The sequence below is a fragment of the Urocitellus parryii genome, chromosome 11, assembly GCF_045843805.1.
Source record: "Urocitellus parryii isolate mUroPar1 chromosome 11, mUroPar1.hap1, whole genome shotgun sequence".
Taxonomy (NCBI): Eukaryota; Metazoa; Chordata; class Mammalia; order Rodentia; family Sciuridae; genus Urocitellus; species Urocitellus parryii.
In genome coordinates, this window is record NC_135541.1 from 122,722,630 (window position 1) to 122,748,623 (window position 25,994).

The 25,994-nt window shown below is 42.2% G+C and overlaps 1 protein-coding gene across 1 annotated transcript in view; it reads right to left on the bottom strand.

The window, feature by feature from the left end:
- Positions 1-19,842, bottom strand: part of Ints3 (integrator complex subunit 3) — a 41,332-nt gene extending 21,490 nt beyond the window's left edge. The window contains exons 1-5 of the mRNA XM_026412938.2: positions 19,125-19,842; positions 10,077-10,160; positions 8,755-8,838; positions 1,691-1,804; positions 1,296-1,380 (exon numbers count right to left, since the gene is read on the bottom strand). Coding sequence (XP_026268723.1) covers positions 1,296-1,380; positions 1,691-1,804; positions 8,755-8,838; positions 10,077-10,160; positions 19,125-19,268 — 511 coding nt within the window. The 5' untranslated portion in view covers positions 19,269-19,842. The remainder of the gene's footprint in view (positions 1-1,295; positions 1,381-1,690; positions 1,805-8,754; positions 8,839-10,076; positions 10,161-19,124) is intronic.
- Positions 19,843-25,994: the final 6,152 nt, after the last annotated feature.

The following is a 25,994-nucleotide window of genomic DNA, read 5'->3' on the forward strand; positions in this document are numbered from 1 at the left end:
CTCTACCACTGAGCCACAACCCCAGCCCCTGTTCTGAATTTTTCTAGAAACCAGAGCTGTTGCTTTTCCAGACTGGAAACTTGAGTGGGAACACTCTGGCCCTTGAAAAGGAATCCCATGGTTGGAAAGAAAGGATGATGTCTCAAATAGGGCCTGAGAGGTGCAGGCGGCTGGCAACAGCTGCAGTCCAGCATCTGGATGTCCCCTGTGCTCAAGCTCACAACAAGCCAAGGGTTTCTTGTTTCCAGGTATCAGTCTTCAGTTCTTGCTATGGAACTTCCTGGGGCAGAATTAATATGCAGCAATGCCAGACCAAAGTCTTGGGATAAGAAGTGGGAGCTAGGAGGGCCAAATAGGGAAGAAAGTGCTGGAGAAAGGATAAAAATAACCAGCACAACACTGCTATACCTTGCACTAAGTCCCAATTAAACATTTCGATATTCACATAGTCACACATCACACAGACAATGGTTCAAACACACCAAACAGGGGCATCAGTGTTATATAAAATCCTGAAGAGAAAGCCAAGCAGCAATGGACAAATAATGAGGTAAAACAGGAGGGTAGTTTTTTAAACACACACACAATCTTGAGAGTAAAAGAGGAAGCTCAGGCAGGCCTCTTCCATATTCATTGGCTCAGACAGATGTCACCAACGCCAAGATGAAAATAAAACCTAAATGTCAGGGTCTGTTCTGTAACATCCTTTGTCCCTCAGACTGGTCCCAATCAGTTGTCATAATTATTAGGGAGCAATTGTTCAGAACACAGGGGTGGAGCCAGGGAAGATGTCTAGATTTCTGAAAGCATAATAATACAGGGATGAATTATTTCCCCTTAATTTTCTTCTCATTCCTTCCTGATTCAATATGCCACAAAAACCCAGAATGAAGCTTGGCTAAAATAGGTCAAATATTCTGCTAGCCTTTGGATTTGACAGGAAAGAAAACAAAGCAAAACTTATTGCTTCAAAAGGGCTCCTGTGATTTTTCAATCAATTTCTTCCTGAAACACATGAAGCCAGATGTCTGTATCAGAAAGAAAGAGCCTAAGTAACCCAGGAATCAGGTTCCATGGGTGCTTAATCAGTCTTTATTGCCTTGCCTGAGTCTCTGGGCTCCTCTCCTTTCTTCTTAAATATTTTTAGTTGTAGATGGATGCAAAATTTTATGTATTTATTTTTAAGTGGTGCAGAGGATCGATCCCAGTGCCTCACAGTGGGAGGCAAGCGCTCCACCACTGAGCCACAACCCCAGCGCTCTCTTTCTTCTTTATGCTCTTGACATTCAACTCACCTGCAATCTGCTTCATAAATGTCATGCAAACACCATCAGCTCCCAGAACCCCACTCTTCACTAGTTCCCGTACCAACCACACCAACTAGAGAGAGGAGAAAATATGAAGAGCATGAACTGTGAGTTTGAGAAAGGAGCTACTTAACCATATTACAAAACAGGTACACATTGGTAGGGGTATGTTGCCCCAATTTCTCCTTCCCTTCTCTGTAAGAGGATCCCTCCCCACGGTTATGTCTTTGAGCTGGATCCCTTCTTATTCTTTTCTTTTTCTTTTTTTTTTTTTTTTTTTGATGTTAGGGACAGAACCCAGGGCCTTGTGCATACTAGGCACACACTTTACCACTGAGATAACACTCCTAATCCCTGGATCCTTCTTTTCTTCCTATTCTTACCTGAGTTCGGCACGTATCCTGCAACTTTAGGTACTTCTCCATAAGTATTTGGTTGATTTTATTCAGGACAATATTCATGCCATCACGACTCACCAGAGCCAAGTCTCGGTAACACTGCAAAAAGCAAAATTTGTGAGCAATTAGTAAGTTGAGGAAAAGGTTCCTAAGCCCACTCACAGTGCACCTCCTGCCCTCTAATCTCTTAAACTTAACACCAGTGAGTCACCAAGTAGCGATGAAACACTTTCCATTCTGGATATTTTCCTTCCACAGGGCTCCTTTATTCCATATCTACCCCTTGGTCTGTCACACAGGGTGGGGGGAAAAGCACCGAGCAATTCTCTAATAAGACTGGAAAGCCTGCTGGACAAAGCTCCTAGTCCTATCCCTCTCCCCCTACCTCCCTTCTCAGGAAGTATCATACTGTTTGAAGGCACAAGCTGAGCTAAACCAGGTGGAGGCCATCTGCTTTTCATCTGCCAGTAAAAGGTCATTGCAGAATGGGTTTATTTGAATGAGCCATAAAGCAACCAGAGGTTTTTAGACCCGATCTGACCCAGACAGATGCCACAAAGAAAGCACTAAGGGATCAGGGCTCCAGGGAAACAACAAAACCCAAACTGAATTTTCTTACTAAATGTCTCTCTTCTTTCTGGATACCCTTTGCTTTTGCCAAGTATTGAAAGAAGAATGGTCCTTCAATATCCCCACCCCAGGGGCAGGGATGGTAGGACAGTTTTTTCTGTGAAAGTCGTTGCTTCCTTTCCTCTTTGAGCTTTTCTCACTAGTCTTTCCAGTGAGCCCAAACTCCTGGGGGAATACCTTCAGGGATCTCGTTAGAAGCCCCCTTAGCCTGCTCAGTTCTGTCTTGTTAGGGTTTCATCCAAAAGGTATAAAGGAGGCAGGTATCAAGGATGGCATCAAGAATAATAACAAGGGGCTGGGGATGTGGCTCAAGCGGTAGCGCGCTCGCCTGGCATGTGTGCGGCCCGGGTTCGATCCTCAGCACCACATACAAACAAAGATGTTGTGTCCACCGAAAACTAAAAAAATAAATATTAAAATTCTCTCTCTCTGTCTCTTAAAAAAAAAAGAATAATAACAATAATAGCTAATATTAATTTGTCTTGTATTATATACATTATTACACTTGACACACATAACAACCCTTTGAATTAGGTATTATGTATTATTAGATAGGCAGAAAAGTTAAAGCACATAGCTCCAGGTTACATAAGAGATTAGAAGAATAATCAAGATTCAAATCCTGGCAGTCTAATTCCACATTCCATGCTTAACCACCTCTTACACTAAAGTGAGAAATAACTAAAAAAGAAAGACCCTGCTAGGGGCGGAGGTAAGAATTTGCAATGGCTTTGAAGCTACTACATTCTAAATTCTTTCATCTAAGCACTGAAAAGAGATGTACACATAAAGACCAGTTGCTCTTTGGCCTTAGTGTGATGAGGGACTCCTCCTACTCTTCTGGTACTTAAGTCAAACCAATCCATCTGATGAAAATAACAGATATCCTCCATATGTCACAAACTTTTATATTTTTATAAAGAAGAATTTATCCTTGACCACGTCTGGGAGATGATTGGGAAATCAAAAAAACAAACAAGGCATGAGAAAAGCAAGAAGGTGGTAGAGGGATGAGTGGGTGGCAGGGTAATGAATTACTGCCAACATGCTGGCCAGCAAATTGGGCAGATCAGTCAGAAGTAAGTCACAGAATGGGTAAAGAGAATGATCAGGGAGGCGAAGGCAGAAGGAAAATCTGTGTTGGGCCAAGGACAAAGACATTAAGCATAAAGGAGGCTTGTCTGTTCAAATCAAAGTCAAAACCCCAGAAATACAGAAAAGACCCAGGACAGGGAAGGAAGACAATTCTCTCAGGAGATACAGGGTCAGATGAAGAGGGCAGATAATGCCTGCCTAATGTCATGCTCCAACTGGGACCTTTAACAACCACAACTGCTGGTAACACATGGCAGCTGGGTACCAAAAGGCTCATATTCCTAATGCTGCCAGCTGTCTTACCCACCTCTGCGCCAGTTTGCTGACTGCCTTAGAAGAGAAGCATATGGGAGAAAAAAACAAAACTCAGCAATGAACAGAGAAGAAAAGCAGAGGGTCTCAAAGAAAGGAGGGGGGACAGGATGGTGCTGAGGTAGCACATCTAGCCTGACCCTCTTGAGAGCACTGATGTATTAGTCTCAGTCCCCAACCTTCTTTCTGGAGCTGCCTGCTGAGAGAAGTACCTAGACCAAGAAATGCCTTGACTCTCTGAGGGAGTGAGACCTTGGCACTGATGTTACACCCTTTCCAATCACCTTCATCTACTGACTTATAGAGCCTACACAGCATTAGCTTCCCTCCTTACCAACTTCCCAGCCAGGCCTGCTCACAGCTGTTTAGTTCAGTTAACAAATATGAAATAAGCAAACTCAAAGACTACAAACATTCCCAAGAACTGACAAGAGGGCAGGTCAAATCAAGAAGGTACTATTGGAACAGAACCCACCCCATAAATATTCTACTTTCTACACAGAAATTACCACTCATTCCTTAACTGTGTTATCCTCTCTACCCACTAAGAAGTCCCAGAAGGAGCTGATCCTGACTCTATGAACTTGCCTCCAACTGACAGAGGCTTCCCAGCTCATGCTTTCCTAGGGCAGGTTGCTTTTCTTTTTGGTACAGGGGGTTGAAAATGCACGGGTGCTTAACCACTGAGCCACATCCCAAGCCCCATTTCATATTTTATTTAGAGACAGAGTCTCACTGAGTTGCTTTAGGTCTCATTTTTACTGAGACTGGCTTTGAACTTGAGATCCTCCCACCTCAGCCTCCCCAAACTGCAGGAAGCCAAGCCTAGGACACGTTTTCTAATGAGTTCAAAACTCAGTTTCCACTATCTTTTCTTCCCTGCCTCTTAACTCTTGGCCTATGGAGATTCAGGAAAAACTAAATCTCAAATCCATCCTGGGATTTCTGTTCCAAAGGTAAAATTAACCTCAAATAAACATTCAGAAAACAGTTCTCTTACTGAAGCCTGAAACAATGTCTTAAGATCAGTCCTTATCAGTTAACTCCCCCCTAAAATGTTTGCAGGACAGAACTATTTCACAAGACAATTACCTTTTTAGGAAGAAGGATCAAAGCTCAAGGGAGATATATCATCAGTTCTCCCACCACTCTCTGACTTAGCTCAAAGTCTCTGAATGAGTCACTACCTGATACCTCCTCACTCACCTAAAATTGTGTCCTCCTGATTCTATCTCTACCATTTTCTGAAGAGGCCTGATCTGGGGAATCAGATTGAGTCTCACTGGTAAAGGATTTACTTGGAAATATTTAGCATGTGAACATGAATCCTGGTGTATCTGTCAATTAGTTATGAGACCCAAGGTGAGATGTCTGATCTCCCGAGGGAGCACAGGGCCTCCCTCAGGGGCTGTCCTAATACAAAAGAGGAGTGTTCTAGCCCTTGCTGGGTTTGGATGGCCTAACTATATAACAAGAACTTACAACATACAGCCCAGTGGCCTCGTTCACTGCCATGCCAGGTTAAGAACCAGAAATACCAGATATGTCTTCTTCTCTTCACTGAGGTTTATTGATTTACTCTGATTTAGAACTCACCTGAAACAATCTTTTCCAGCAGGCAAGAGTAAATTGTACTGAGATGACTAAAAAAGGTTTTGATTCTGTTGCTGCTATTTTGTTTTAAATGCTAGGGATCTAACCCAGGGCCTTGCACATGCTAGGCAAGTGATCTACCACTGGGCTGCATCCTTAGTCCTTTAATGAGATTTTAGTTGTAGTTTTATAAAAATTTATACAAAATGGAATAGAGCAGGGCATGGTGGCTGAGACAGCAGGATCAAAAGTTTTGAGTCCAGCCTGGCAACTTAGCAAGACCCTATATCACAATAAAATAAAAAGGGTTAGGGATATATAGCTCAATGGTAGAGTACTCCTGAGTTCAATTCCCACTATTGTGGGAGAGGGGGCAAATTAAAATTAGAACTCCCATATGACCTGGCTATACCACTCCTGGGTATACATCTCAAAAAAATGATATCAGCATTCAAAAGAGGAAATGCATACCCATGTTTATTATGGCACCATTCACAATAGCTAAGATATAGAATCATATATGTGCCCATTAACAGATGAATGAATTTAAAAAATGGTACATATACACAATGGAGTATTATTCAGCCATAAAGAAGAATAAAATCCTATCATTTGCAGGAAAATGGATGAAAGTAGAAGAGGAACCATCAGGGTCAGGGAAGGGTAAGGAGAAATAGTAAAAATGGGAGAATGGGGAAAGAAAGAGAGGAGGGCAAGAAAGAGAGTGAATATTATTAAAGCCTGACATATGGAAATAACACACTGAAATTAATTAACTAGTGTAATGTTCATTAATAATTACAATTTTAAAAAAAGTTTAAAAAAGGAAAAAAAAATCCATACAAGAGAAAATTAAACCTTCTACTCTCATCTTTGCCAAAAATTTATTTAAAATGAAGGGGATCTGTTGGGCACAATGGCACACACCTGTAATCCCAGTGCCTCCGGAAGTTGATGTAGGAGGACTGCGAGTTCAAAGTCAGCCTCAGCAATTCAGCAATTCAGCAAGGCCCTAAGCGAGACCCTGTCTCTAAATAAAATATTAAAAAGCGCTGGAGTTGCTAGGGGCAGTGGCACATGCCTGTAATCCCAGTGGCTCGGGAGGTTGAGATAGGAGGATGGCGAGTTCAAAGTCAGCCTCAGCAATGGCGAGGCACTAAGCAACTCAGTGAGACCCTGTATCTAAATAAAATACAAAATAGGGCTGGGGATGTGGCTCAGTAGTCATGTGCCCCCGAGTTCAGTCCTGGTACCCCACCACCACCAAAAAAAGGGCTGGAGTTATGCTCAGTGGTTAAGCACCTCTGGGTTCAATCCCCCATACCCACCACCCCCACCAAAAATGAAGGGGATAATATACTGTTTAACACTAACAAATGGGAAACATTCATTTTCTAGGGTCTTGATGAATTCAGTATAAAAATGAAATATCAATTTTACTCAACAAAGTCCTAGTCCAAAATCACCTGGGCTCTCCTGGGAACCAAGGAGGCTGAGGCAGGAGGATCATAAGTTCAAAGCCAGCCTCGGCAATAGCAAGGTGTTAAGCAACTCAGTGAGACCCTGTCTCTGAATAAAATATAAAATAAGGCTGCGGATGGGGCTCAGTGGTCGAGTGTCCTTGAGTTCAACCCCTGGTACCCCCAACAAAAAAAGGATTTTGAATACTTGCTGGATCACCATCTGCCTAACCCCAGACCCTTTCTATTACAGCTAACATTAGGAAAGTACAAACAAGTCAGGTTGTCACGCCCATAAATCCTTCCCCCAAGGTTAATCCAAACTGCCATGCCAGAAGACCATAGCATCCTATCCTTACCCCTGGGAGTGAGTTTCCTTTGCTTATCCCTAACAAGGATGACATCTCTAATCACCAAGTACCACATAGGTAAAGTGAGAGCAGGTTGCGGGGACAGAATAAAGCCTCCACCACATCCAATTTTTTGGAAGCATCAAATGAGATATTCTCTGGCAAAGCCTAGAAGAATGCTGCACAATGAGCATGTCTGCTTCCTTCCACACCCACCTTGTTCATGAAAGAGCCAATGAGAGGCTGAGTTCTCCCAACTCTGGGAGGCTGAGTTCTCCCAACTCTGGGGAGTCAAACTTGCCCAAAGGAGTCTTATGTCAAACATTTTAAGCCAGATTCCAGACACATTTTATTTTTTTGATACCAGGGATTAAACCCAGTGTCACAACCTTTAAGACACATCCTCAGCCCATTTTTATATTTTATTTAGAGACAGGTTCTTGCTGAGTTGCTTAGGGATGCTATAAGTTACTGAGGCTGGTTTTGGACTTGCAATCCTCCTGCCTCAGCCTCCCAAGCTGCTGGGTTTACAGGTGTGCACCACCGCGCCCGGCCAAACACATACATCATCATGCCAAGACTCAAAGGACATGGAATTACTGGAAAGGGGAAATCTAGGCAGGCAGAAGACTTAATTTTACTATGTTATTATAAAAAGAACAGAATCTACAGAGATCATACCGCCTAGACCTTCACTTCAAGGAAGAATCCCAATTATATCATTCTGTGTAAAGACTCCTTTTCTGTTTACAAAGAGCTACAGACTAGGTTTACTGTATTCCTCAGTAAGTTGGGCTCCAGCACTCTCTATAATCTTTTTCTGTTTTCATTGAAAAAAGGACCAGGAGTTGAACCCAGGGTCTCCTGCATGCTAGGCACCTGCTGTATCATGAGGTATATCCCCAACTCTTTTTTATTTTGAGGCAGAGTTTCACTAAATTGTCCAAGCTGTTCCTGCCTCAGCCTCCTGAGTAGCTAGGATTAGTTATCTACTCTAAATTCTACTTGCCACCAATTTTTTTTTTTTTTTTTTTTTTTGGATACTGGGGATTGATTGTAGCGGGGCTTAACCACTGAGCCCCATGCCCAGCCTTTTTTATTTTGAGACAGGGTCTTTCTAAATTGCTTAAGGCTCACTAAATAGCTGCTAAGTCTGGTTTTGGATTTGCAATCCTCCTGACTCAGCCTCCCAAGTTGCTAGGATTACAGCTACTTGCTGAAAATTTAAGTCTGCTTTCTATTCACCTGCTAATGGGGATGCTCTTCTGAATAAGAACTTTCACTGATATCATTACAGTGGTTTTCTTCTTTCCTAGGATTAGATCCCATCCCTTTGAGCCTCACCTCATACACCTAAAATTTCAATCTGTAAGTGCTTTTCACTCTCACAACTGCCTTTTCTTGCCTTTTAGCTTTAGGGTCTGGGAACAGAAAGAACTTGGAGAATAATCAATTCACTGAGAATAAAAAGGGATTAAAATTACATTTGGAGAACAAGTTGACTCAGCACTAGTCAAAGAGTCTGATATGTCCCCAGTTAAATGGTAAATTTCACCATATTCCCAGATCCTGTCTGAGAGGGTCTGTGGGTCCACAGCAGGTATCTTACCTTCTGGGCTTGGGCAGGTTCTGTGAGGACAAGAGTAAAGAGACCCAGACAGATTTCCTCATGTTGGGGGGGACCTTTGCAAACCTGGAAAGTGAGGAAGGGAAGAAGGTAGTTGGTGGTACTCAAATTCAAGCAAAGTATCAACCAGAAAACTAAAGCCTCCTAACATGTAATGGAGAATGATCAAGTCTTGAATCTGTTTATTTTCTTCTCTTAAAAGGGATGAAGCTAGGCCCACACGGGTATTCCAAGGAACTGGGGAGGCGGGAGAATCTCAAGTTTGAGACTAGCCTCAGCAACTTAGTGAGGCTCTGTATCCAAAAAAAAAAAAAAAAAAAGGTGGGTGGTTGGGTGGGTGAGGTTGGGAAGTATACTCAGTGGTAAAGCACCCAGTATCAAAAAAAAAAAAAGGATAAGACATCCATTTTAGGAGAGAGGTGGAGGGAAGGGATAATCTTTATTGCTTTCTCGAGCCATCTGAAGTAAGCAAGAAATAGAAAAGAGAGTGTTTAAGATAGGAAAAATAAAACCAAAAAGTCCTCCTCCCCCGCTTTATCAGATCTTAGCAGCCCGAAGTAGAAAGGCAGCTGCTAGAGTGAGGTTGTGGCTCAGTGGTAGAGTGTTCACCTAGCACGCATGAGGCACTGAGTTCAATTCTCAGCACCACATAAAAATACTGTGTCCACCTAAAACTAAAAAAAAAAAAAAAAAAAAAAAAGGCAGCTGCTACCAACAAGCTTACCTACCAACCATAACCATGGACAAATCATTAAGTCTCTAAAATTTCTAAAATAAAGACATAATAAGAACAATATACAGGGGTGGGGATTGTGGCTCAGTGGTAGAATGCTTGCCTAGCATGTGTGAGGCATTGGATTCAATCCCTAGAACCGCATAAACCAAACAAACAAATAAATAAATAAATAAAAACAAATAAAATAAAGGTATTGTGTCCATGTAGAACAAAAAAATAAAAATAAAAATAAATATACAATAATAAGTAGGTAATACCTACTGAAAATTTACTGTGAACCTGAGATTACTCTAAGTCCTTCACATGTACCATTTATTTTGACCACACAGTTCAATGGAAACGTAAAAGATAAAATATGTGAGAATAATTTGCAAAGAAAAAACTACTACCAAACTGAATTTATTAAAATGTTGTTATTTAAAAACATATAAGACTCTAGTAGGTAGCTTTCCGCCCTAAAAGAGGAGTTAAAAAACCCTAGATCTTACCCACTTAATCTTTCCATATTTCTGGTTGTATCTAAGAACTTTCCAGAAGCAGAAATGGGTACGAGGAGTGCTGTACTTACGTAAGCATTAAGGGCATCATTGGCCTCTCTCTCAGAGACACCAGTTGTCATTGACGTCACAATGTTCATACACCTTTCCAATCTCTGGGGAGAGTGAGAACAACATAACAGTGTGTCAGTATCACCTATGAAGTACTGTTACTTTTTTTTTTTTTTTTTGGTGCTAGGCATTGAACCCAGGGCACTTACCCATTGAACCACATCCCCAGCCCTATTTTTACCTACTTTATTTAGAAACAGGGTCTCGCTAAGTTGCTAAGGCTGGATTTGAATTCATGATCCTCTTGCCTCAGACTCCCAAACAGCTAGGATTTTAGGAATGCAGCACCATGCCCAGGTGCTCCACCATTGTTCTACATGGACACAATACCTTTATGGCCCCAAAAAAGTTCTTAAAAAATTCAAACCTGATGATGTCTCTAGCTCTAACTGCCTTAAAAAAAAAAAAGGAAAAGGAAAAGTCCTTCCTTATAGTAGAGCACCATCTAACAAATATAGAAAGAATAGCAAGAATAATAGTTGATTTAGGCAAATATTTTCAATAGATGTTTACCAGCAGGTAAAACTTTCAAGAGAAAGAAGATTCACTCAAACTTATAAATCTCAGAGGGAAAATAATAAATGTAAGAAGACCTGGAGGGCATCACCTCAACCAAGGAACCAAAGTACACCATATGCATCTGATAAGATGCACTGAAGATAGGTGGTGGCATGTGTGGGGTCCCAGCTACTCAGGAGTCTGAGACAACCCAAAGTGAGAGATTCCACAAAATAACTGGCCTGTCAAAAAAATGCCTTAAGGGGCTGGGAACATAGCTCAGTTGGTAGACTGCTTGCCTCACATGCACAAGGCCTTGGGTTCAATCCCCAACACCGCCAAAAAAAAAAAAAAAAAAGCCTTAACACTAAGGTAAGGAAAGACAAAATGGATTACGAATCTGTTACAGACTAAAGAATAATAAAGAGTAATACAGAGATATGACACCTAAATACAGTGGTGTGATCCTGGACTGCTATAATTGGGACGACAGATAAAAAGTGAATACTTGAATCACCGACTTGAACTAGCAACATGTCAATGTTAAACTATCCATCCCCACCCCCAGGGTACTGAAGATTAAACCCACGGGCACCTTACTATTGAGCTCTGAACCCTTTTTGCCACAGGGTCTTGTTCAATTGCAGAGGTTGGGCTTGAGCTTGCAAACTACCTCGGCCACCTGAACTGCTAGGATTATAGGTGTGTGCCACAGAGTGCCTGGCAAATTATCCAGTCTTGACAATGGAATGAGGGAAGATTCCTGTTTTTAATAAAATCAGGATACCAAAGAGATACTTGCACACCTTGGATTATTATGGCACTATTCATAATAGCTATGGAACAAACCTAGCTGCCCATCAACATATGAATGGATTGAAAAAAGTGATAAATATACACAATGAAACATCATTCAGCCACAAAAAAGAATGAAATCCCATCATTTACAGTAAAATGGATGAGGCAATACAATGTTTTTTTTTTTTTTGAGAGAGAGAGAGAGAGAGAGAATTTTTTTAATATTTATTTTTTAGTTTTCAGCAGACACAACATCTTTGTTTGTATGTGGTGCTGAGGATCGAACCCGGGCCACACGCATGCCAGGCGACCGTGCTACCGCTTGAGCCACACCCCCAGCCCATACAATGTCATCTTAAGTAAAATAAGCTAGATATAGAAAGACATGTACGTAACTTTCCATGTATGTAGAAACTAAAAACAAGTCAATGTGAATCTATACACTGATTACTAGAGGTTGGGAAAGGCAGTGGTAGGAGAGGGTGAATAAACAGAGGCTGGATTGATTACTGCATGCTGCATGCATGTGTAGAAATATCATACATACAATTAAGACATGTTAACCAAAAAGAAAGTATTTTTAAAAAAATCTTTTGTTATTGGGAAATATATGTGGAAGTATTTAAATTTAAAGGAGCATCGATGGTTGCTACTTTCAAAAGAATAAAATATTTGTATATATAGAGTAATATAGCAGATGTGTCACATACTGATATCAGTAAATATAAGTGAAAAGCATATGAGCATTCTATGTATTATAATTTTTCTTTAAGTTTGAAATTATTTTGAAATAAAGTTATTAAACAAATTAAAGAATCAAGGTTGGGGAATGTAGCTCAGTGGTACAGCACTTGTCTAGCATACACAAGGCCCTAGGTTCAAACCCCAGCATTACCAAAACAAACAAATAAAAAAATTTAATAATAATATTAAAGAAAAAGAGAGTCAGGCTGGAGATAAAATTCAGTGGTAGAGTGCTTGCCTTGCCTAGCATGCACAAGACTGAGTTCTATCCCTAGTACCACTCACTCACTCACTCACTCACTCTCTTTCTCTCTCTCTCTCACACACACAAAAGAAAGAAAGAAAGAAAATTGAAGACTTTTATCAACAGAATACAAGGTATGGATGCTGGATTACTGACTTGAAATACTGATTATATAGTAAGAAATTGTTAAAAAAAATTTTTTTGTGGGGTGGATGGTAAGGTAAATAAGAGAAAGCAGCAGACATAAGAAAGAGAAAGAAAAAGCAAGAAGAGATAATCATGAGTCTTCCAGAAAACCCAACAGAGGCCAGAGGTAAAGCAGGAGATGGCTTAAAGGAGAGTACTGTTAATATTCATAGGTAGGATATTAGTACTGAGTATTTGCTAAAACATATCCTTCTTTCTGGTACAGTGCTTGCCTCGCATGCACAAGGCCCTGGGTTCAATCCCCAGCACCACCAAAAAATAAATAAATAAGAGGGGTAACAGACTTCTGGGAGGGAGAAGGGGGCCATAGCTGGTATCCAAAGAAGCAAGGTTTTTAAAGAAATATATATACACACACACACACACACACATACACACATATATATAAATATTTTCTTTTTTGTTAACATGTCTTAATTGTATGTATGATATTTCTACACATGCATGCAGCATGCACTAAATATATAGACACAGCTACATAGAGATACTGTTCTACCTAACGTCCCCCAAAATGCTAAAAACAAACTTAAAAAATAATGAGAGTATGAGGAAAGAAAAGGAGTGACAAAGAATAAAAGGCCAGACTAAAACCTGCCAAGGTCTCTAGTTAAACAAAAGTAGGGACAGCTATATTAAAAACTATCCAAGGGCCATTCTACTTTCAAAGGCCACCCAAGCATGGCATGTGCTCAACATTCTAAAGAGATCTTACTCACTGGTTCCTTGTTTCAAAGATGCATTTGATACTAAACATTTAGATATTGATAATATATCTCATATATTTTGCCAGAAAGCTTCTCCACTATCAACACCTAAACCTTAGTCCTTTAAAACTTTTATCATGAGGATTAACCCAAAAACTGTTTAAGGAAAAATGATCCCCAATGATAATGCTGCTGGCAAAATTGTGACAAAGGCAGGCTGGTTTTCTTCCCTTTGACTTTAGATGTCAGAACAAAACATCTTGTTAAGAACTGAATATAAGGACAATGGGAAAAGGTCTAGGCATGAAGGATAATCATGCTTCTCTTCTAACCACCATCTTGAAGTTGTGTATGTCTATCCTGGGTAAGAACATAAGGTGGCAGAGGGTAGAATTATGTGTTAATGTAAGCAGCTCTGGTAGCTATAAAACTTCAACCTAAAATAACCCAAAGCTGCCAGGTTTGCAGGTATTACAACTTCACTGGAAATGTCAGGTCTATCTCCCAAATTAGGTCAGATCAGCAGGTTCCACCTTAATAAACAGCACCTGCGTACTTGTAAAAGGGAACTGTGAGATCACATGAAAGCTGAGCTGTACTGTCACAAACCACCTCTCCAACAAGCTCTGAGATACATCATTACCTTGTACACCTCATACATGAAAAGAGAAGGGGAGGAAAAATATCACACTGGGCTTCCTTTTTTAAAAAATTTCATCCCTTTCTACCCAAGATTCTTACCAGGGACTGGAGAGAGAGTTATTCTAGCTGCCAAGTCTAGACTATTCTTGGTGGGACCCCTGTATCCAACCGAGGTTAACAAGCAGAGTTGAGGGACATAGTGAACAAGGAGCAGCACAGCATCCTAAAATTCTAGATACTGTTTCCTATCAAAGGAAGAAATCTCTGCTGAATCAACAGACAGAGGAAAAAATCAAACATCAGCTAACTAATGCAAACTGACAGGAAACCCAGTATAGAAGGAACTGCACTTGCTAGTTAGCTTTAGGCTCATCTTGGGTGAGTTATTTACTCTTTCTAAACCCTGGTTTTCTTATCATATAGAGATAATTCCTATATCACAAGGTTGCTCTGAGGATTAAATAAGATAAAAATTTGAAAGCATCTTGCATACAACCTTCATTGGGCTAGAATCTATCCAATTTGTAAGGAAGCTCATCAGTTGCACAAGTCTACATCTACGAAGAACAGACTCTTCAAACCATGTGCCACTATTTCTAATTGCATGTCCTTGAAGATCCCTGAAAACTAACCCCCTACCACAGGCCATGGATAAATGCTTGAGTAGGCTGAAACGCTTCCTCTCCTACTTATCCTCTGTAAAACTTTGACTTCTAGAAGAGGCCTGCCTGATGGACCCTGTACCAAAATCCTACAAAGCTGGCTACATAGCCCTATGAGCGGTAGAGTTTCTCGCTATGATTTAACTCTCAGAGACCTTGGGTAGAACAGTTTCTCTAGGCCCCTCCTGGATATTCTAAGCTCTGCTCAGAGGCCTGAGTCAATTTTCTATGGGTCACTGCCCAGTTAAGGACAAAGTGGCCTCTGGAAACAGGGAGGCCCAGCTAAGGATGTAGAAAGTAGGAGAGTCCAGAATCTGGAAAAGTAGATAAACACAATGGAGAGAGAAATGTGATGGGAAGTCCTTTGCAGGCAATGGGAGTATAGAAGACACTACTCCTCATGAACTATAGAAATTACTTCTCCATACAGGATGGAGAATTAACGATTCAGGATGTCAAAAGCACCACATCCTGGGCTGGGGTTGTGGCTCAGTGGTAGAGTGCTTGCCTGGCACATGTGAAGCCCTGGGTTCGATCCTCAGCACCACATAAAAATAAATAAAATAAAGGTATTGTGTCCAACTACAACTAAAAGATAAATATTAAAAAAAAAAAAAAGCGTCAAATCCCCTCAAAGAGAGCCACAGGAACCTAGATTCCTACAGTCCAGTAACCATATCTTTCTTTCCCCAGTCTCTGGAGGCCCTTAGTAAAGATGAAATCATATATGTAGCTGCCAACAATTGCTGGCAGAATGGCTCTGTTCAGAATAAGCACTCTACAACAACATCTCAGAGAGCTGAGTAAATATTTATCATCTCTAGGAGCTCCTCAACTAATTTTTCTAGTACTAAGACTGCCTGACCGTAACTACCATGACAACAGCAACAGATATCTGCCATTATATACCTGAAGCTGAAAATTGACTTTGGAGTCTCAAGTTAAAAGGATCCCTCTAATCTTTCATTTCCCACCCTAAGCTTAGAAAATATATAGTGTGGTAAAAAAGTGTACAATAAAATTTCAGCTACTCAGGATGCTGAGGCAGAAGGAACATAAGTTCAAAGCAGCCTAATCAAATTACCAAGGCTGTCTCAAAAAATAAAAAATAAAGGCTAAGGTTGTAGCTCAGTGGTAGAGCACTTGCCTAGCATATGTGAGGTACTGGGTTTGATTCTCTGCCCCACATATAAATAAATAAAATAAAGGTCTATTGACAACTAAAAAAATTTTTAAATAATAATAAAAGAAAGAACGAGCTGCGGCGGTATAGCTCAGTGGTGGAGTGCTTGCCTAGCAAGGTAGGACCTTAAGTTCAATCCCTAGTTGGGGTGGGGGGGAGTGTAATAGTATATACTGCTCCTTTATGGGACATTTTGGCCTTGAAGGACTAAATTCTATGGTCTTCAGGAAAGGAAGAAATGATCCAATGGGCAAAATCCTCAAGAACCCACATCAATGAGGAGTTACTCAACAGCGGGTTCCAAGCACAGCTAGCCCTTCCTTTCCCCGTACACAGAACTGACATAAGGCCTTGAGCATCTCAGATTCTGGCATCCTCTGATGGGCCTAGAACCAATCCCCTATGGATACTTAAGGACAACCTATATTCAACAAAGAGTCCCTTGTATGTGAAATGATGATTTATGGAAAAAAACTGGAAATGACTCAAAGCCCATTCCCTAGCGATTCCATGGAAAGGATATAAATTATTCCCTGGGGAAAATATGGCAGGGACATACTTCTAATCAAATGCAATGCTAAGGCCTATCCATAACTTCAAGAAGTTCTGACTTGTTTGGGCCACAGCTCCTGCTTTCAGTCTCACTTCAAGGTGGCTGGCCCCTCTTTGACAAAGGAATAACCAGGAGCTGCAAAGGCTCATGCAAGTAGGAACTACATGTTCTAACTCCTCCAATCTCTGGCACTATTTTTATCCCATTCCCTCCCCAAATTGGGCTGGGGATGAGCAAGGAGACTGGTCTTCGAAGGGAGGAATGAGGTCAAAGAGAAGAAAGGATACAAAGAACATTCCCTGGGGTAGAAGAGTCCCAGCCCCTGACCTTGACTAATGCTCCATACTCCAGGCCTCTATAAAGAGCCTTTCCAAATCATACCCAACTATAATGACACCATCCTCTTCATTATTCTAATCAGATCTTCTTTGTTTTAAACCTTCTTTGGGGGGGCTGGGGCTGTAGCTCAGTGGTAAAAGTGCTTGCCTCAAAAGTGTGAGGCACTAGGTTCGATTTCGATCTTCAGCACCACATAAAAATAAATAAAGATACTGTATGTTCATCTACAACTAAATAAATATTTTTAAAAAAATAAAAAATAAACCTTCTTTTGGGTGTGTTAATTCAAGTCTTCAGATGATAAACTGTGGAAGGCAGACTTTGGGTCTCACCCATCTTATTTTTCCTATAATTCTCAACACACAGTAAGTGTACATGGTCAGAGGGCTACCTCTGCGTACCTGTGAATAGATAGACCTGTAAGGGAAAATTACCCAGCCAGAACAAGCACAGGTCAGTTGGTCAACCAGGTTTTGATAACTTCTGTGTGCAGAGATCTGTGCTGAGGCCCAGATGAAGAAGTCAGAGCCCTTAAAATCACTCTGGTCTAGTGGGGTTGACAGAACCACACACGGGGGAAAAATAGTGTGGTAAGGCTAGCTGGAAAGTTTGAATGCAAAGGACAAAAGGCCAAGAAGGAAGGAGAGTAGAGGAGTTTGAGGCACAATAAGAAACATCTGCACCATGAAAGAGATTAGGAGGAAAAAAAAAAGGACTCTCCCTTCCTCTTCTCCCTGGAAACAGTTAAAAGTTCATTCTCAGTCTAAAAAAGCAAGAAAATAAATGCTTCCCTTCTTTTGTGGTCTCCTCCTGCCATATCATTTTGTTTACTGCGCTGAACAGGATGCTGTCCTACCCTGTGGTTTAAATTAAATCACAGGCACGATGACCCCTGTAGGAATCAGGATGAGGAATAAACAGATTATCATCCACCATTACTCTTTTCCCTTCCATATACCTGATAGAGGAACCAAAGGCAGTAGTTTTACTACTGACATAAAAGTGGCCATTTCTTTCTCTCGTGGTGGTGTGGTACTCAGAGATGAGACAACGGCCTCATGCATGCCAGGCAAGCACTTAAGCATTTACCATTTGAACTACATGTCTAGTCCCCAAAATGGTCATTTCGTTAAAAAAAAAAAAAAGGATAATTTGAATATCCAGGTAATCCTAAGCAAGATTTTTTTTTTTAACTAAGTCAATTTTATGTTTTGGGAATACATTATTTTTGGAGTATTATTTACATTCCTAATTATATTTATTTTAATTAAAAAAAAAAAACCTCAAAACAAACTTTATCTAAATATTCAGAGAACTATTGGGGGGAAGCCAAACTACAAGTAGACTTTTGCTGGTAGGTAATCTGCAGTTGCTATTTAACCACCTCTTGATTCACACTGTCTCACTGTCTTGTGTCTGAACTAATGATTTTTCAAATAAACTTATGAGTTTCACCTATCTACCCTCATTATAATAACTGATAAAGGGCTATAACAAAATCAGAAGCAGCAGAATGAACAGCGAAGAGCCAGGGCCTATTAATTTCCTCATGCCTCAGTTCTGGGCTGGGTCTTATATTCCTATGTCAAAACCCTTGTGTATAGCTTAGGAAAGAGATATGTGATCGAATTCAAGCCAGCAGGGGAAGAACAACTGGGGAAAGAGAAGGGAGGAACAACTACCAAGGTCCCTAAGAATACCCACTCTGTTCCATGGTACTGCCTCACTCCATCCTTTTTAAAAAATGAGGTACTAGGAATTAAACTCAAGGCATGGGGCATGCTTGGCAAGTGCGCTACTACTGAGTGAGCTACCTCCCCTGACCTACATTCTTCTCAGCAACTCTGTGAACTATCTGTTCTACGGAACATGGTCCCCTAGGTCACATTCACTTGTTCACCCCATTCCTGTAGCTGAGGCTACTGAACTAACACTATTCACGTGTCCTCATTCTAAATGCCTAGTTGACTGGCAACTGGCTGTGTCTGCCGACGTCAATAATACCATCTAACAGGAGGGTCCAAGGCCTGCTGCAAGCTCCTATCAGCCCCAGACACCTACAGACACACAAACACACACACAAACACACATTATTCTCAAGTCAATATGATCTGGGTCTGAAACAGAGTGGACATTAAAGATAGCTGTGATGTGTATGTGGAAAGGAATAAAAATAAATAAATTCGGTAAATCTGGATGCTGTATCCCTTCCATCACCAACACCCCTCACCCATTTTCAGACTAGTGACTGCTGTTACTATGACAACCTATCCAGGAAGTTGGCCCACACTTCTTCCTTCAGGAGCAGGAAACTAGAGCAGTGTTTGTGTTGCCTTGGAAAAAACTTGAAGGCCTTTCCCCCCACCCCCACCCATATCCGCTCCGTATCCCTCAACCCAATTTCTTAACTCCCTTCCCCACCCGCCACACCTACCTCCTCTAACTCATCCTTGGCATCCAAACTGGTTGAAAGTAGCAGCCTCCCCCCTCCTGGGGCTCCTGCTCCCGCTCCTCCTCCACCTCCCGCCGCTCCCGAAGCAGCTGCTGCTGCTGCCCCCTTTCCCTTCTGTAACTCCATGGCTGCAGCCAGGAGACGGGAAAAGGCCGGGGAGTGGGTGGGTGGGAAGTCCTAGACGTGGGGAACTCGGGGTCGCCCGGGAAGAGGGGCCGGAGGCCGGGGGGAGGGGAGGGCGCGGGCCCCCGTGCTCGGCACTCCGCCCTCCTCTCCGAGGCCGCGCCTGGGAGGCACGAAGGCGGCCGGTCCTGCAAGGCTGCTTCCGGGGTGGCAGGGCTGTAGGGCAGCCGTTAGCTCAAAGTGCGGGAGCCGGGGTCTGCGCCCCGGGGTGGCTGGGCGAGGCTCCGGCCCTGGGGCCGTGGGAGGGCAGCCCTCTCTGGCTTCTGACCCTAACCGCGGGGAAGACCCTAAGTTTCTGCCCCTAGCGGTGGGGGCGGGGAGTCCTGCCCCCGCGGTCGGGGCCGGGAGGTCTTCCCAGCCGGCGCCCAGGGTTTGCGGAGCGAGGCTCCTTTGGATCCGGGCCCTAGAGGGTGAGGGTGAGGCAGTAGCGCTACAGGAGGACACGGATGACCAGCTTCTCCTCACGCCACACAGAGGCGGCCATGGTGGAAGGCCGAGGCGACGTAGGGGGCGGGGGAAATCGTGGCGGCCCGCGCCGGAAGTGAGCAGTCGCGGTCTCGCGCCTCCGCCAATGGCTGCTTCCGCCGTGGCGCAGGCTCTCGGGGTGGGGAGGGGGGGAAGGCCGACGGCGGAGGACGGGTCTTTTCCTCGTCTACCAATGGTATTTGAGAAGAAACGAGCCCGGTCTGATGGGCAGCCAGCTTGCTCAATCGCCCCCTCTCTGTCCCCCAAGGGGCGGGACTACCAAAGGATTCAGGAAAAAGAGAGGCTGCGCGTGCGCGGACTAGAGAGCACGCGCGGTGCTGGCCTGGGTGCGCTCGCTCCTGGGGCTAGGGTGGGTTCGGGCACCTGGACATGGCCTCTGCGTGGCTGCGGGGGACACGACGCCTGTCCGCAAACGGGCAGTGCAGGGGAGGGAACCGAGCACGCCTCTTAGGTGGCCCCCGAGCAAACGCCCGCGGATGGCACGGAGTCAGCTCCCTGAGCTGAGTGCATCCCACAGCAAGTGCGGGCTCCTCTGCAAGTGCAGTGGTCCCTTCGCTCAAGTGCCTGAACTCACGTGCGCAAGCCAGTGGGGCCAGCTCTAATAAAAATCTGCAGGCCGGAGAAGCCATCTTCATATTCCCCTCGAGCCTCTGGGACCGACCCATGCCGCTGAAATCATTGTACTCTCACTCAGCAAGTCACCGAGGAGTAGTGTGAGAGCAGTGTGGTTACTGGGTTATGTGTGAGTTCATTTTTACTTTGTTCCCCATCTGTGCATCTCGGTAGCATTTTCCATTCTTTAGAAACACTTTAAGGATTGCCTTACACACCAAAGCAAAATCTCTCTCTCTCTCTCTCTCTCTGGCCAGTGCTGGGGACGGAACCCAGCACTTCACTCTTAGGCAAGTGCTTTGCTTTGTGCTTTATCACTGACCTTCATCCCTCGCCAACTTTTGCTCTGTGTGTGTGTGTGTGTGTGTGTGTGTGTGTTAGTGACTGGAGACTGAACCCAGGGACACCACACTACCGCTGAACTACATTCCCAACTCTTCTTGTAACGTGGAGACCAGGGCAACCTGTTAGCTTTAAGAAGACTATGGAACTAATGTATTGTACTAGTTATTCGTACACCAAGCTGGCTGTAGTATCACATACCTATAGTCCCAGTGACTTGGGAGGCTGAGGCAGGAGGATTACAAGTTCGAGGCCAGCCTGGGCAACAAGCAGACCCAGTTTCAAAACAGGGTGGAGATGTGGTTCAGTGGTAGAGCACCCCTGAGTTAAATCCTTAGTACCACAAAACAACACACACACACACACAAACCTAGTCATCACTATTCTACATATAGAACTAGTTTTTAAAAGTTTTTCAGTTGTAGCTGGACACAATACCTTAATTTAATTTATTTATTTACATGTGGTGCTGAAGATCTAATGCTGTACCACACACTTGCTAGGCAAGCTCTCTACCACTGAACTACAACCCTAGCCCTAGATTTCCCCCGCCCCCTACGTCGCCCTCACATTTGCAGTATCTTATTTTAACTATACCTTTTATGATGTTTTTCTTATTTTAACTATATATTTCTGTTGAAGTCCTGTGGCTGTACCTTCAAGCTGGCTCAGTCACTCATCATTTTGTTTGTCATGCTAGGTATCATTTTGACTTTGTGTGTTTTAATTATCCATAAAATAAGACCTAGACTGGATGATCTCCTAATAGCTTTCCGACACTTGGTCTACAGTTCCACTGTATGCTTTGGATTCCTTCTAGGTACAAAGCCCTGCTTTAGCCATTGATGAACGCAAACTTAAGTTATTGCAATAGCATTATTCTGTGTAAGTGGAAACACACATATTAGATGCAAAACAGGAAGTAAGGTGTAGAACATTGTGTATATGATGGTTCTATTTGTGTGTGGGAGCCTGGATATACATATGTAAATATACATGTGTATATGTATCTCTGGAAATATACACAAAACCTGTGTAATATTATGTAATGTTGTTTTTCTCTCTCTCTTTTTTTTTTTGACACTGGGGATTCAATGCATGGGTACTTTACCACTGAGTTATACCTCCAGCCCATTTTTTATTTTAAGATGGGTTTCTGGGCTGGGGTTGTGGCTCAGCGGTAGAGGGCTTGCCTAGCACGTGTGAGGCCCTGGGTTCAATCCTCAGCACCACATAAAAACAAATAAACAAAATAAAGGTATTGTGTACAACTAAAAAATAAATATTAAAAAAAAAAAGATGGTTTTCACATTAAGTTGCTGAGGCTGGCCTCCAATTTGTGATCCTCCTGCCTCAGTGTCCTGAGTTGCTGGGATTACAGGCATGTACCACCCTCCCCAGCATGATGGTTTTAAAAATAAGTTCCATTTAGGGGTGGAAGAATAGCTCAAAGCTTGCTCATTGCCTAGAATGTATGAATCTCTGGGTTCATTCTTCAACACAACCTAAATAGATGGAGTGACTGTAAATATAGTGTTTGTTTTTTCAGAACACACCTCACTTAAAACTTTCTAAAGCAAAGTTTACTTTCCCCTTCTCTAACACACTGGGTCGGAAACAAGCTGTTTACATGGTTTTGTTTTCTTCTCTTTTCTTTTTGTACCAGGGACTGAACTCAGGGGTGCTTAACTACTGATTCACATCCCCAGCCTTTTTATTTTTTATTTTGAGATAGAATCTCACTAAGTTGCTTAGGGTCCTGCTGAATTGCTGAGGCTGGGCTCAAACTTGTGATCCCCTTGCCTCAGCCTCCTGAGACTCTAGGATTATAAATGTGCACCACAGTAACATTATTTATTGTAGCCGAAACTAGAAACAATTCAAAAATCCCATCAATACTAGAAAATATAGTGCTAGGCAGGGGCTGTGGCTCAGCAGTAGAGCGCCTGCCTAGCACATGCGAGGCCCTGGGTTCGATCCTCAGCACCACATAAAAATAAATAGATAAACTAAAGGTATTGTGTCCAATTACAACTAAAAAAAGTATTTAAAAAGCATACTACATATAAAATATATATTTATTTACATAATGAAATTCAGCAATAAAAATGAGCAAACTTCATAACACCCACAATACTGGACTTGTCTTACAGACATAATGTTGATTGAAAGAATCCAGACACATTAAGTACATATGTTTATAAAGTTCAGGAACAATAAAACTTAGCTATGCCAATAGAAATAAAAGTAATAGTTACCTCTGAAAGTTTGAGGGTTGGGGGAGATATTGAATGGGAAAGATATGAAAGAGTCTCTGAGGTGCTGGTAACAATCATCTTTTTCTGAGTGATAGGTCTACGATGAATATAAATGAAAAACTTTATGGAGCTATACACATTAGGTTTGTTTTACCTCCATTTTAAAAAGTGAAGTATGGTGTGTGGCTTAGTGGTAGAGCATTTGCTTGGCGTGCATGAGGCCCTGGGTTTGATGCCCAGCACCACCAAACAAACAAAAACCCAAGAAGAAAAAGTACATAAGTCTAAACTGAGAAACCACTTTTCATCTGTCAGGTTGGCAAAAATTCCAAAGTTTGAAAACATTGTTAATGTTTACCTGTTACTGGGATTGAACCCAGGGATACTCTACCATTGAGCTGCATCCCAGCCCTCACTCCTTTTTTTAATCATTAGACAGGGTCCAACTAAATTATCCAGACTGGCTTTAAACTCGTAACCCTCTTGTTCTTAACATTTCGGAAAATTAGTTACACCCATGCATTACTGGTAAGTGTGCAAGTTGGTAAACCCCATATAGGAAAAATAGATATAAAAACTGGAATAAATATAAAAATTGCAAATACATATTACAGTCAGGTATGGTGACCCACACTGTAATTCCAGCTGCTCAAGAGCATTACAATTTCAAAAGTGATCTAAATGAATTCGCGAGACAGTCTCTCAAAATTTAAAGCCAGGCACTGTAATTCCAACGACTCAGGACTCGGGCAGATACCTGTAATTCTAATTACTCAGGACTCTGAGGCAGGAGGATCACAGTTCAAGGCTAGTCTGGACAATTTCATGAAACCCTGTCTCAAAATATCAAAGAGGACTGGGGGTATAGCTCAGTGGTTGAGCAGTCTTGGATTCAATCCCTAGTAGTAACCCCCCAAAATGCATATCCCGCTTCTAGGGGTATTATCTTGAAGATAAACTGCCTGAAACATGATATAGATATGATAGTACACATTAGGTATGGGTATGAAATTAAATATTTCAGCACTGTATATAATAATATAAGATCATTGAAGAAGATAACACCCAAAAATGGAAAGACATCCCACGTACATGGATTGGAAGAATGAAATGTCCATACTACTGAAAGCAATCTTTAGAGTAAATGCAATTCCTGTCAAAATACCAATTAAAAAAAAAAAAAAAACACCTGAAAATTTGTATGGAACTAAAAAAGATTTCTGAGCCAAAGTAACTCTGCATAAAAAGAACAAAGATGGGAGTATCACACACACTCCCTGACTTCAAAATGTATTATGAAGCTGTAGTATCTAAAAACATGCTACAGGGAGGGGGCTGGGGCTCAGCAGTAGAGCACCCGCCTAGCACGTGCGAGGTCCTGGGTTCGATCCTCAGCACCACATAAAAATAAATAAATAAAGATATTGTGTCTAACTCCAACTAAAAAATACATATTTAAAAAAGCAAAAAAAAAAAAAGGCATACTACATAAAAACAGACACGAGAACAATGGAATGGAATAGAGAAACCAAAAGCAAATTCACACATTTACAGCAAAGACAGCAAAAACATACATTGGAAAAAGGATAGTCTCTTCCTTACATGGTGCTAGGAAAACTGGATACATGAAGAAGAATGATACTAGAGAGTTTTCTGAGGCTGGCTTCAAATATCATTTCAAAATGGATGGAAGACTTAGACATGAAACCCAAAAGAGAAGCCAGGTACCACGTGGTGGTGCCAGCCTGTAATCCCTGCTACTTGGGAGGCTGAGGCAGGAGGATCACCAGTTCAAAGCCAACCTGGGCAATTTAACAACACCCTGTCTCAAAATGAAAAATAATAATCTGGGGATATAACTGAGTAGTAAAGCATTTTGTGTTCAAACCTGGGGGTGGGTGGATGGGTGCTGAAACAGAAGAAAACAAAGGAAACGATTCAGGGCAAACTTTTTTTTTTTTTTTAATGACCCCAAAAGCACAAGCAACAAAAGCAAAAACTGACACTATAGGACTATATCAAACTAAAAAGCTTCTGCTCAGCAAGGGAAACAAGCAGAGAATTTAGAGACATCCTACAGAATGAGAGAAAATACTTGCAAACTATTTAACAAAAGATTAATATCCAGAATATAGGACCAGGATATATAGCTCAGTGGCAGAGGGCAGAGTGCTGACCTAGTACACAGGAGGCCCTGGGTTCAATCCTCGGGGGAGGGAGACTAACATGTTAATACGCAACTTTTTTTAAATTCTGTAGTTGAACCCAAGACCTCCTGCATGCTAGGCCAGTGTTCTACCATTGAGCTGTACCCCAACTCTATTTATATTTGAATATATTTTAAGAGGACATTTCCCCCCCAGAACTACATCCCCCACCCTTTTTATTTATTTATTTTTTTATTGTTGTACATGTGGCCACAAGTGGCCAATTGTGTGACACATGTAGGTAGGTGACAGTTTGTCTGCTTTCTTCAGAATGTGTACCTGGACCATTCTGCTCTAGGGGAGTGGGAGACAGGTTGTTAAAGGGAAAAGTCAGCCAGGTGAGGTGGCACATGCCTGTAATCCCAGTGGCTCAGGAGGCTCAGGCAGGAGGATGGAGAATTCAAAGCCAGCCTCAGCGAAAGCGAGGCACTAAGCAACTCAGTGAGACCCTGTCTCTAAATAAAATACAAAATAGGGCTGGATATATGGCTCAGTGGTCGAGTGCCCCTCAGTCCCTGGTACTCCCCCCAAAAAAGAGAAATATGAAAAATCTCTAGAAATGACCACATACTCATTATTTATCTATGTGTTTGTCTTTCGTCATGAGTAATGATTTCTTTTGCCTTTTTTTTTCACCTAATGGCATAATAAATACTACTTTCTATGATAATACAGTACAATATCCCTGTATTTCTTCTCCCCTCCCACCCCCGCTTCTTCTCCCTGCCCCAGGAGGGACTGAACCCAAGAGCACTGTGCCACTG